Here is a 12,926-nt window from a genome sequence, read left to right on the forward strand (position 1 = left end):
AGTATTCGAAAATTTATGAGTTAGCCACTCAGCCACTCTTTTTAAACTTTTTTTACACTCTTACGTTGAGAATGATGCAAAGAAATGCTTTTATAGGCTTATTTGTGGATAATTAAAGTTTCTTTGAACCTCAATCCAAGTCTTCAAATTGTATCATAAAAAGTTACAACAGTACAAAATCGAACAGTTGGGTACGTCATACTCATGGGCAACGAGCTAAGATTAACATGGTTCTGTGATTGATTTATGTTATCTTAAAACTAAACTTACCACAATCTTAAAAATACACTGAAAAAAAAGATTGGCTGCTGCAGCCTAGAATTGGTTGATGCAATCAAGTTAGACGTTAAAATATATGCATAGCATTTTAATTGTTTGCAACAGTCAATTTTTAAAGCTGTTACAAAGTTGGTTAGAGTAAATGCGTGACTTTGCTACTCCAACCATTTATTTTGTGGTGGCTTACTTATTGGTTACTAAGAGCCTAATAACTTCCGCACGATAATTTATTACTTGGCTGCTCTAGCTAATTCATTTCTGCGTGACGGCCATTGTGTACATATTAATGTAAAAAAAAATAACAGAATATGAAAAATGCTCTGCACTAGTAAATTATTGCACTACATTTATCATTTATTTGTATCGGCAGAACTCTGCTGCATATGTTGATATCAAACTCTTTCTTCACTTGCATTCAAGCAATGCACCAACAGACACGACACAGAGCGAGTGAAAAACGTATGCACATTAGATTATTCAAGAAAACAGTGAACGTCGCGAAATAAATTCCAATCACGACGCGCTGATCTTCCTGCACGACAAATCTGAGTTGGCTAGCTCAGCCAATTGTCTCATCAACCTAGTCGATAAGGCTATTGTGTCTAAGAAGTTGCCTAGTGCAACCAATTATTTAATACCTTTGAAAGTTGGTTGCGTTAACCTAGTCGAAATTATATACTGGCAGGACTCTCAAAAAAATCACAGATATTTGCATAAAATATAGTCAAACTGCGCATATATATTTCTTAATTAAATCTTAAACAAATAAATAATTGTAATAATATTTACGTACATAATTAATTAAATTAATTGATGTCGCCAAATTTAATATTAATATATTATTGAGATTTTCGAAAATTTTGAGACGAGATCTTCGGGCTTGAGATCAAGACAAGATTATACATGTCGAGATTTTTTTGAGACAAGACAAGATTTCGAGAAATCTCGTCTTGTCTCTTCTTTCGATATTCCTAAATGTTATAAAAGACATTAAAAAAAAATCCCAATTAATAATTTTTTGTAAATCTTACATACTAAAAAATGCTACAAAAACAAGGTTTTATGAATATTGTATAAAATATATTTCACATTTAAAAAAATGTGCAACTGTTGAGTTGAGTGGAATATGCCTCCTGAAGAAATCATTAAAAAAAAATAACGCATCTGCAATAGTACGGCCTCACAAGTGATGCGAAAAAGCTACTGACAAAAATAATAATATTAATTGTGTATTCCATTTTATTACATAATAAATTTATGTATCAATATTAATTATATACATGTATATTTAAAATAAACGTATAAAATTGTACTTTTATACATATTAATACATATATATAATTCATGGATAATATAATTAAATATATTATGAATAATAGTATCATATAATATTAATAACGGAATACTTTTAAATACAGTGAATGATACATTCAAAAATTTTTAACGATCTCAGATTATGTACAGTGTCGTCCTTGGCAATGAGACAAAACAGCAATGAAGTGAAGAATAAGAACGAGACAAAATAAGTATGAACCCCTACACTACATTTCAATTTCAAGTCCAAAAGTACAAATCCTGGACAGCTCTGAACTAAATTATTCAATATTTTGTTCTTTGCAGCTGGTTTCAAGATTAAACTTTGTACATTTACGATAAAGTTTGTTGTAGATTAGAAAAAGAAAAAAATAAACTTAAAAAACTAATGTTTAAATTTCAATAATTTTTAACTGATATTTTATAGCCAAAACATTCTTAACAGCAAATAAATACGTCATGCGCTCTTTTAGTATAAATATTTGTTTCATTAATACTGTTATTGATTTAACAATTAAAATTATTTTTAATTAAACTTATTAGACTAATACTGTGTTCATATATTTTTTCTGTTTTTATTATGGAGATAAATACATAACAACATAGTAGTAATAATAATCGTCGGGAATTGATGATTAACAACTATCAATTTAAATTTTTTTTCTCATATAATTTGTTGCTAAAATTTTATAAAAACCTTTAAAAAGACAGCAAGTCGACGGATGGACAGAATCATTAATTTTTATTGTTTGACACATAGGAAGGAAGATTAATTTAAGGACAATATATTATATATTTACAAACTTTGCTAATTTTATTAGCCTAATTACTTACTGATTAAATTAATTGGAGTTTAATTAAAATTATGCTTATAAAAATGTCAAATGTATAAGATGGTTTTATTTTATTACTTAATAAAAACAATTTTTAAATTTTAGTTTTAAACTATAGTAACTGGTTCACCAACTTGTCTGGAGATAGCAAATAATTCGTAGTAAATGATTTTATTATAAATAGAAATGTGTTTATTATCCATGATTGTTCCATATCAAAAGGTAAATCGAACAGATGGAGATTTCTTATGAAATTAGTTAACAGAATACATGAGTTTGTAGTATATATTATTGGGATCCCGTTGAAAACAGTGCTAAGAATGCACTGGTAGCACCTACGGATAGTATATAATTTACCGCAGGCGTGAACGTTTTTAAAATGTAAAACGAAGATACGATGACGAATGCTAGGAACAGGGCGTTATTGTAGAAAATTGAGAATGTTGTTGCTTCATAATCTGCCACTTCATTCTTCTTCCACAAGATCCTAGATATTTAAAAATAATATAAATCAATATTTCACAGAAGGTATGACATACTTTTATAATAATCAATTGTGTTGAAAAGATCATTCAGATGATATTATCAATGGATGATTGATTGATAAAACGTTTATGTTTTTAAAAAATTTGAAGCATTACCTCTCGTCCTTTTCTTTTTTGCTCATCTTCTTGTCCTCTGCAAGTTTGCGACTTATTTCCTTAGTTACAGCATCTTCTCTTTTTACAGCAATCTGTACATACAAAATATTATTACATTATATTTATATTACCAGTGTCATAAACATACATTATCTCTTAGAATTTTTCATCAAGTTTTTCAATAAATTTAGAGTAAAAATTAGAAGATGGATTTCTTTACAATCTTATATAAAAATTATATAAAGTGATTTATTTTAATCTTCTGAAGCTAATGGTAGGTTTATTGAAAACCTACCATCAATTATAAATCTTGAATTATTATTACTAAAATAACCGTAGTATTCTTTTTTATACAAGTTGTGTCATTTTAATTCCTTGAAATTAATTAGTATTATTTAATTAATGATTTTTGATATCAGCTTCCAATGGTTAATAATATCCTAAATACATGTATAACATACCTTATGTTTGAGGATAAATTTTGTGTTTTTATATGCCAAGGCAAGAGCGTATGTGCTTGCCAACGTAACCAATACAAAAGAGATCAAGTTGGAGTATAGATCGATCAAATGTATTCTCCAAAACAACCCTAAAAAAAGCACAATATTAGTTAATAAAAAGTAAAGATTTTTATATGATTTATTTTATTTTAAATATTAAATCAGATCAATATAAACAAAGCTTTATATTGGATATTAAATTATACCTGTTATTAAAATTAAATTAAAAGATTAAGTACACATAAATGGATGAAAATAAATTCTGATTTAAATACTCTAATTAGAAGTGTAATCATTTAAACCTAAACCTAAATATTTAAAAGAACATATATCTAATGCTTCTTATGTAGAAACAACTCTACCAAAATTATTATATGCAAAAATCTCTGTGTTGATAATGTTTTATATATTAGCTGACTTATTCAATTCACATATAACAAGCTTTGTATTTAAAAATATGTTGATTATAGATTTTGTCTGCTATGACAATACTTGTTAAGTTCTGAGACACAATTGTCCAATTTTGGTTCTTTAGCTGTATTTTAAATTGGATAATAAATCAGACAACATGAAATTTTATACAACAGGAAACTAATTGCACAATATAACAGAAAAAAATGACGAAAGGAGTATTTTTTCTGTGTGCTTGACAAGTTTTTGTACTCACAAATGGGTATCGCCGAAACGATGAAGGCATTGCCGTAGAATAACGCCGAGGACTTCGTCGACACGTTCCTGGAGAAGTCCTGCAGCAGCAGCTCCTCTTCTTTGGTAAATGCCTTAGATTTTCCTGACATTTTCAGTAATATCGACGAGGTAACCGGACAACTGTTCGACCACGAGGACTACAACTTGACGGCTTGACGGACGGTCGGCGGAGACCAGCGGAGACAGTCGCAAACAAATGGTGCGCATGCGTAAAAAGCTTCGGTGTGGAGACGTGTTGGTGACGTGTCCCTCATCGTCATTCCTCACGGATATCGATCGAGGCGCCAGTTCTGTCCCCTACAGACAATTTGCCGCAAACTTTGTCGAACATTCGTGATCATTTGTAGGTATGTCAGAAATTTTACTTACTGACTTATTAATTTTAAAAGAGTTATTTTTCAGGATTGATCATTTACGCGTAAAAGATAAATTATGTTATGTGTGTACGATGCAAAATATATAAACCATGTTTTACATGTTATTTATGTAAACAATAATCACAGAAGATTCAGATTTCGTTAGAAATAATGGAAATAAGTTAAATGTGATATCAATTAAATAAAAAATATTAGAGAGATGCTTTTATTTGAACTTGGTACGTGTAACATATAATGAAAATTTGTTCTATTTTTTTTAACTTTTTAATTTTTAATAATATATTTAATTATTATATATTTTTATTATTAATACATTAAAATCAGATGTATATATTGTATTAATAATTTTGAAACTCAATTGCTTTTTTTCTGAATCGTGTTTTGCATTATCTAGTTTATAATATAGTTTGCATATTTTACATGTTTGTATTGTCTACATGAAAAAAGTTCGTGTAAACATCACATATAATTGTTTATTCTTTTATGTAAAAAACCCGGGGGTAATCTTGAAATATACAGCTTATTGTTAGCACAATACTATACAATTCTGCAATAATTATATACATAAATAATCCATATAGGCGTAATTTTAAAACTTACGGCACAATCCTAATTTTTTAAATATTCCTTCCAAAATGCACACTCTTAAAAACTTTATAGACTGAACTTTGGAACACAAATATCTTATTACGTTTATTTGTCTCATATCTATAGCGTTCGTCATTCGCGTTATCTCCAAACCATTAAGGCGTAATGAAATTTATATTGTATAATGAATTAACCGCGGTATAATTTGGACATCCCCACTTGTTACTTTGCATAGGTTGTCGTTTTTTAATAGTGCTATAGGATATAAACTAACAGTGGCAAATTCGCACTACTAGCAGCTTCTAGCGTCTAGCTGGCGTCTTTGTCTGGCGTAGCATACTAGCGGAGTAGTGTGCCATTTGCTGTCATTGCTGACGGATCAGCGGCGTTCCGTTAGCTCGTTCAAAGCATTTTTGGAAATTCCGATTAAATTGTCAGTGTTATGTTAGTGCCTCCGGCATAAATCAACCTCGACAACCGTAAACTTATGGAGGCCGAGAACGAGGAAGTGCCCCTGCAAGCGACGACAGATGTGTCAGCAGCGTCGACGCCAACCGAGAACCATAACCACAACAAGGTTCGCAGAAGGAACGTGCCCGAGTCGGCGGCCAAGGCGGATGACACCGGGCTCGATCGCGTGCCCCTTATAACTTTGCCCGACTCCACGAAAGCGTGGCACGGCGGCGTCGTGCCGCGGATACCGGATCTCGCCGATGTGGCCGCGGCGGGCAAGCAGCGGAACGGCGTGCTAACGTCTCGCGAGGATGACCATGACAGCGCAACCACGGAGGCTTTCACGAGTCGCGAGAAAATGAAGATGAGCGTTATCCGCGGCAGCATCATTAATCCGGATCTCACGTTAGGAGAGCTCAGACTGCTCGGCTGCAGCAGCGAAGGCTTCGTTAATGGTACTTTTACCCAGGTGACGATACATTATGATCAACAAGGAACCTTAACAATAATTTTGCTCTTTGAAATTCTTTGCCTCGAAAGAGAATTTCATAGTTTTTGATTTTGCGCGTGATTGCTAAGGTAGTTTCTGGATACAGATGATAATTCCCAGAGCTAATCTTCTAATATCACTTATAAAAAATGGTTCCTTTTTGAGAATAATTCTGTTTTTTGTGAATAAGTCTTGAAATCATGAGGATGATCTGTAGATGATGTACGAAGGGTACTGTGGCCGAAACTTTTGCGACTGGCACAATTGGAGCTTGCGCCTGTTGATGGACTAGAAACTGTACATACTTATATACCAAATGAGATTTACCAGCAGATATTGAAGGATGTGGCACGTAGTGGTAGTCATATCTCGCCGAATGCGACGGAAAAAGAGACGGAAAATTTTCAGGAGCAGTTAACTCAGCTTATGTGCTGGGTACTTCATAGACATTCCCAATTGAAGTTAGTATATTTAAGCATGAATAATGTTTGTTACAGTTTTTGATAAATTTATGTATATCTATAACTTGTGTCTTATTGCAATACAAAATAAAATAATGTGTTCTTAGTTACTACCAGGGATACAATGATGTGGCAGCGACTGTGTTGCTTGTGATGGGATTACAAACAGGCTTGTACGTGCTTGAGAGTATCTCGCTAGAATTCCTGGAAAGGTTCATGGAAAAGACCATGGAAAAAGTGAATCAAGAGTTATTTTATATATTTGCATTGCTGGAAAGAGTACACCCTACTCTTTTAGAACATTTAGAAAAGTTAGTTCTCATCTATTCAAACATGATCTGGAATTTTTTAATTAAAAATTTAAAGTTATAAAATTAATAATATTTTATGTATAAATTATCTCAAAAATTTTTTTTTATTTTAATTATATTTTTATTTTACACTTTTGCTGCTACTAATATAATCTTATTACTAATAGCAGATTTTTTTTTTAAATTTTAGTGTAGAACTATTTCCACACTTTGCTCTGGCTGAATATACAACATGGTATGCACACAAGTATGCGGAAAATCGAAAATTGTTGCATAGATTATTTGATTTTTTCCTGGGTAGTCCCCCGTTCATGCCTCTCTATTTAAGTACAGTAATTGTTGCACATAGAGCTACAGAAATCTTCAATACTACACCCGACATGGGGCATACGCATAAGGTATTGTGTACGGTGAGTATAATTAAGAAAATAGTTGGCTATGAAAAAAAAAAAAATAGAATTACTTAAATGCAAGTTTACATTTTCAGTTACCTGATGACTTGCCATTTGAAAATCTTATGGTAGAAGCAAAGAATCTATATCGACAATATCCCCCTGAATCTATCAGTAATGATGTCAGGGATTATGATCATAAGAGAAAGATTAAAGAACAAGAATGGAAGGCAAAGGCGGAAGCAAGCCGCCAGGAGAGAGAAAGACAACGAAAATTAAAAATTGTTCAGTCAACGCCAAGGATATCTTATCGCATTAGAAGTTACAAGACCATTACTGTTGTGACTATTTTAGCTTTGGGAATATATGCTTTTATAAGATCCTCGACAGGGCTTAACTGACATTAGGAGATATTATTTGTTGTATAAAATATATTAAAATTAGAATTTTTATATTTTTTAAAACAAAAACTTTTCACTTCTTTGATGTCGCTGATGAGTTTGGACAAAAATTTAAAAGTATAAGATTAAAAGCAAGCACCAAAGAAATGAAGGGGCAAGGTATATGTATTGCTAAGAATGAAAGGTTTGGTTGTCAGTATTTGAGCAAATCTGTTCTAGGACACATGAATCAGAATCTTGTGCATTCCTACGCTGCCTTTATGCTGTGTTCTGAAGGCTAATCTGAACTATTTAATATGTGTTAAAAAAAGAATCACAAATATATGAAAATTTACAGGAGAGAAGTAATTTCAACTATTCATAATTGCAAAAAGTTTGTTACCTAAATTGAACATTGTTTAAATTGAACATAAAACATGTAAAAAGATTTTGTACGTAATAAGTAATGTTAATTATAATTATGTTGTTATATATTATCTGTGATTAGACAAAATTTTATCTATTTATAATTACATCTGCAAAAAAGAAAAATTATGCTAATTAATCGTTATGATCAATAATAAAAACATTTTATTTTTTAACAACATTTGTTTATTATTATCTTTGATGATGTAAATTTCTTTTTTGTAGTAATTTATATATATTATATTGTTTTAACTTAGAAAATATATATTTAGTCATGCATTATCTAGTTTATCAAGTATGATAACATTCAATATTAAAAGATTACAATATCAATGCTTATACTTTACATAGGATATTTATTTTTCACCATTTTGTACATAAATATAATTTTATAGAAACTTTTAATATGCTCCTATAAGTGTTTATTACATATGTATATTACATATATAAGTCCATATACGTATTTATAAATTTATTTATACCAAAAGAGATACAAGAGGTTATATCTGGATATTACCAAAAAAAACTTGTGAAGTTCACTTAAGAAATTTGACTTGTTTATCAATATTTCCTAAGGAAATATTTTTATCAAATTTCTTGAGACTTTAATATTAGTCTATATTATTATAAGTGTTCATGGCAATTATAAATCGATGTAAATATATATATTTACAATGGATTTCTGACTAGTAGATTATGAAACTCGGATTTCATTGTTATTCTAATTATGCTGTATCAGCCACTAAAAAAATATGTTACTGTACAATATAAACACTTTATATGTAGGGTGTAAAATATTATTACTATATATCACTAGTCATTTTAACTTGATTGCTCTTTGTTTCACGTGAGATCACATTACGTAAAAATTGATAATATATATTGAATATATAAATATACATATGAGAAGGAGATAAAGTATTATATTTATAGGAGAGCATAGTTAGTTAATGAGCGGAAGTATTGACATTTAGAAAATGTTTTTGTAACTGCACCACTTTATAATATTCCCAATTGATATTTGCTGGTGTGTTATGTAATGATATATTTTAATGAACATTGTAGTTAATAAAAATATATTTTCGATTATATTGTCTCGTATTTTTTTGCCAATAAATTATTATATATATTGGTAAATTACTTGGTTAAATTAGTAAAACGTTTCTTCAATATAATCTTATTAAAATTATTTTATATTTCGAATATTAATTTATATCAAAATGTAAAAAATAATTTAAAAAATTAAATTAAATTAACTAAATCGTTACATTTTTTGCATGTCATTAATACTAATGAGTCATGTTACACTGTTAGAACTTTCTTAATGTATGCTAAAGCGTCAGGATTTCTCAAGATTTCAGTGTGATCCACTCCAGGAAAACTTTGATTATAAATTTTTTGGTTTTGTGATTTCCGCCAATGTGTACATGCCTCCAAACTTCTAATATTCACAGTTCCGTCACCATCTCCAACTATTAATTGAGGATAACCATTTACATTTGTACCCTTATAATACAACCTGTACAAAAATAAATGCAAATTTAATTAAACGACTATTTCGTCACAAATCCAAATATCTAATATAAATTTTTTATGCAACCAAATTATATACAAACTTTTCTACAGTGTCCACTTTGCTGCCGTATAAACAATGTACTTCAACACCTGGTGCTGTAAAATCCAACTGATATTTTTCACTGTCTTTTCTGAATTCCCAAGCGTTAGGGACGTCTATGTCTCTGTAATATGTTTAAAAATATGTTTAAAAATATTTGAGAATAAAATGCAGCAGATATAATAATTATCTAAATAACCTTACTTAAAATATTGTTGTAAATCATTCAATGTGTAATTTTTCTGATCTGACTGCACCAAAATCTCTGTGTCTTTCCAAAATAGTTTTGATGGTAATAACCACCCTAAACTTGGATTCGTTATCTGTTCATTTCTTAATACACTTTCACGAAGAAAATATGTGCCTAAGTCATCTCCTGTAGATATATAAGTTTAAAATGTGTAAAGTATGATATTTTATAAAACAAAAGAAAAATTTATATAAATTATATTATTTTTAAGTTATCTGATAATTTATCAGAAATATGCGCAATAATATAATGACTATTAGGTATCTTATTTAATCAATGATACTGATAATATTGTTGATCATGTAAATCCCTATTATAGATAAATTGGTATATTTACCAATGGCAAATACTTTGATAGCCTTGACAGATCCTGCCCATACAGCACCAATTGTGATTAGGGCATTTATGTATTTGTCTTTCCACTTTTGACTCTGGCGTTGTAACATTATGAGGGACATGGGACCGCCCATGCTGTGAGCCAGTAGTGTCACTGGTGTATTATTATTCATTACATATGTTTTCTCGACTAGAGTTTTCAGCTTAGTGAAGAATTCTTCACTCTCACCTGGAATTCAAGATCTTTATCTCGGTAAATTTGTAGTATAATCAAGTAAGATACACATTACTAAATGCCAATGCTTAATGCCTATCTGAAACAACTTATCAATATTGTTTTTTCTACATACTAGGGCCCTTTCTGAAATCGTAAGGCGCACCGCGCAACGACGTGTTTCTGACGTATCCTAAGTCGGTCACCAGCATATTTCCAATGTCCTTGAAATACGAGCCTGGCGAGGCCCTGCTGGGATCTATGTATTCGACTACAAGCGGATTGCCCCATCCTGGTATCCTTGTCTCTACACCAGGCTGATTACTAGAGGTTCTCGTTACATTATCATAATTTAATTTGAGATTATCGATCTGCAACAAAATTCAAAATATACTTTCAAATTATTCTTGGCCAGGAAAGAAGGAAAACTAGCGCATGACAGATCAACGATCATACAAAACAGTCTATCACGACAGGTACGAGCAGTTCCATGTTCAGCCATAGGCTGAAATAATCGTTGGATACTTTTTCACAGATGTAATGCACCACCGACGTCTTGTTGAGCTTAGCCTCGACCTGACTGCCGCCATTACCTGGAACTGGAATATCATTTTCCTTTGTGAGTAAACGCGCTTTTCGCAACGTCTCGAGATAAGTTGATATCTTCGAAGTTCTACGACATTACGATAAGAGAATTGCGTACAAAGCACTTCAGTGCCGCGTTTTGCGCCCTAAGATGCAGAGAAAGAGAGAAAGAAAGGAGTCAGAGAATAACCTTCGAACGAACGCTCGAAAAGACGTTTCTAAACAAAACGTTTTTTGTATAAACAAAGACGTTGTTTGGGTAACTCACCTAAGATAACGGGCGACACTTGTTTCGTCTTGACGCGCCAGGATTTTGAGCTTGCCGGTCGCGCGGCGAGCGAGAGAATAATTGTTGCGCTCAGGAGAGCCGCCAGGCGCATTGTTCGTCCACGACTGCGGATTTAAAGACGGCAGGCGGAGTCAACACGGGGAGAGGAAACACGTGAATGTCCCGGAGTCGAATACCTCGCAACCAAACTCGACGGACGGTTTGCGCTCGGCGTTGCTCGGCGTCCGTGCGTCCTTCTCCGAACCGACGAACAAAATGTGACAAACGCTCGTCCACGAAGACTATAGAGGAGACGCAATTCGCATGGAGGGGATGGTCCGAAAAACATTACAACGCTGGCGCTACTGTCCGTGAGAGTCAATGCGCTGTCATCGCGTTGTTTTGTCGGAGTAATCAGTTGATGTCTTATCTCATACACATATGCACACGTGCGCAGGAAGAGAAGGAGAGGCTCGCGATCGGCGATGACCAATCGGAGCGACGGACGAGAACAACACGTTTCGTTTCATTGGCACGCTTTCGCAAGCGATGACTACCCGCTCGGTCGTCATTTGCGTCTTCCTGCCTTAGCGTGATTGACAAATATGTCATCAAGCGAGTCAATTAAAATTGTCGATAAGCGCGAGTTTATGGAGATCGAAAGAGAGAAATTTCGTCATGTTCCAATTACGTGCGTTACTATTACAAAATAAATAGACTTCAAATAGTTTTTTTCCGCCAATATAAATAATAAGAGTTTTGAAGGCTCGGAAAGAAACTATTTTTTATCCATTTTCCGCGCATTTCCTCAGTTTTTTCCCCAAGGAAAAAATTTATTGGAAAAATTTAGATGTTTGTAAAACATTTGCTTAAATTCTTTCAAAAAAAAAAAAAAAAAAAAAAATAGATTGCGTACATTTTACCGCAATAGACATTAAAAATTAGATAATAGCATACCATTTACACAACAATTTTTGCAAATCAAAATTAAAAAAAACTGGCATTTTTTGGTTTTTTTTTTCAGCAAAAAAAAAAAAGCAATTTTATTAAAACTATAAATAATATTGCTTATTTTTGCTAATATGGATTAATTTTAAAATTCTAATCGTTAATGAGGTTTAACTCATTCTTTTTATTTTTTTCTAATTTTTAGATTCTTCTCGAGAGTTCGAGTTTGCTTCGTTTTGGATGGAACCAAATGAGAAAAAGCGCATAAGAATGTAGCTGAAATAGATTTATGATAAATTTTACTTCTATCGCCGATTTCTCAAGTGTCGATCATGTCAAGATCGAGCCGAAGATAAATAATTCCGAGTACAAAGCATAATAACATGATTCATTCAATCGTATGACGAATTTGAATTGCAAAACTTTCTGCACTTTTTGCTTTGGACCGCACATTTATTATTTTTTTACATAATAGGTGATAACTCAGACAGCACGTAATAAATGATTTATAAAAGATTTACAAAATATTTATAATAGAATATTTTCTTCAGCAATTT

At 31.8% G+C, this 12,926-nt stretch overlaps 3 protein-coding genes across 4 annotated transcripts; 1 reads left to right on the forward strand and 2 right to left on the reverse strand.

Moving 5' to 3' along the window:
- Positions 1 to 2,316: 2,316 nt before the first annotated feature.
- On the reverse strand, positions 2,317 to 4,494 carry LOC105200063 (translocon-associated protein subunit gamma). Its single transcript, XM_011167440.3, has 4 exons — positions 4,235 to 4,494; positions 3,529 to 3,656; positions 3,068 to 3,159; positions 2,317 to 2,913 (listed from the first exon to the last, which is right to left on the reverse strand). Exons 1-4 carry the CDS (start codon positions 4,362 to 4,364, stop codon positions 2,715 to 2,717), a joined length of 549 nt encoding a protein of 182 aa, XP_011165742.1. The 5' UTR covers positions 4,365 to 4,494; the 3' UTR covers positions 2,317 to 2,714.
- A 798-nt stretch (positions 4,495 to 5,292) lies between these two features.
- LOC105200062 (TBC1 domain family member 20) lies at positions 5,293 to 9,242 on the forward strand. The gene is made up of 5 exons (XM_011167437.3): positions 5,293 to 6,148; positions 6,401 to 6,644; positions 6,752 to 6,955; positions 7,146 to 7,365; positions 7,443 to 9,242. Exons 1-5 carry the CDS (start codon positions 5,728 to 5,730, stop codon positions 7,746 to 7,748), a joined length of 1,395 nt encoding a protein of 464 aa, XP_011165739.1. The 5' UTR covers positions 5,293 to 5,727; the 3' UTR covers positions 7,749 to 9,242.
- Positions 8,553 to 11,786, reverse strand: LOC105200061 (phospholipase A2 group XV). Of its 2 annotated transcripts, none has more exons than XM_011167436.3 (7): positions 11,422 to 11,786; positions 11,025 to 11,167; positions 10,705 to 10,939; positions 10,356 to 10,583; positions 9,973 to 10,144; positions 9,770 to 9,892; positions 8,553 to 9,672 (listed from the first exon to the last, which is right to left on the reverse strand). In XM_011167436.3, exons 1-7 carry the CDS (start codon positions 11,531 to 11,533, stop codon positions 9,456 to 9,458), a joined length of 1,230 nt encoding a protein of 409 aa, XP_011165738.1. In that variant the 5' UTR covers positions 11,534 to 11,786; the 3' UTR covers positions 8,553 to 9,455. The 2 variants fall into 2 exon arrangements, with proteins under 2 accessions (XP_011165738.1, XP_039307960.1); XM_039452026.1 differs by having other exon boundaries at positions 11,025 to 11,299; positions 11,422 to 11,659.
- Positions 11,787 to 12,926: the final 1,140 nt, after the last annotated feature.

This window comes from Solenopsis invicta, chromosome 7 (genome assembly GCF_016802725.1).
Source record: "Solenopsis invicta isolate M01_SB chromosome 7, UNIL_Sinv_3.0, whole genome shotgun sequence".
Lineage (NCBI taxonomy): Eukaryota > Metazoa > Arthropoda > Insecta > Hymenoptera > Formicidae > Solenopsis > Solenopsis invicta.

Bases quoted from the DNA above. Each gene is read 5' to 3' on its own strand.
- LOC105200063 (XM_011167440.3), bottom strand. From the start codon at position 4,364: ATGTCAGGAAAATCTAAGGCATTTACCAAAGAAGAGGAGCTGCTGCTG. The intron at 3,657-4,234 runs GTGAGTACAAAA...TGCTTTTTTTAG, and splicing joins CGTTTCGGCGATACCCATTT to GGTTGTTTTGGAGAATACAT. The intron at 2,914-3,067 runs GTAATGCTTCAA...TTAAATATCTAG, and splicing joins AAAAAAGAAAAGGACGAGAG to GATCTTGTGGAAGAAGAATG.
- LOC105200062 (XM_011167437.3), top strand. From the start codon at position 5,728: ATGGAGGCCGAGAACGAGGAAGTGCCCCTGCAAGCGACGACAGATGTG. The intron at 6,645-6,751 runs GTTAGTATATTT...ATGTGTTCTTAG, and splicing joins CATAGACATTCCCAATTGAA to TTACTACCAGGGATACAATG. The intron at 6,956-7,145 runs GTTAGTTCTCAT...TTTAAATTTTAG, and splicing joins CTTTTAGAACATTTAGAAAA to TGTAGAACTATTTCCACACT.
- LOC105200061 (XM_011167436.3), bottom strand. From the start codon at position 11,533: ATGCGCCTGGCGGCTCTCCTGAGCGCAACAATTATTCTCTCGCTCGCC. The intron at 11,168-11,421 runs GTGAGTTACCCA...ATGATATTCCAG, and splicing joins AGTGTCGCCCGTTATCTTAG to TTCCAGGTAATGGCGGCAGT. The intron at 9,673-9,769 runs GTTTGTATATAA...ATTTTTGTACAG, and splicing joins AAAGTGGACACTGTAGAAAA to GTTGTATTATAAGGGTACAA.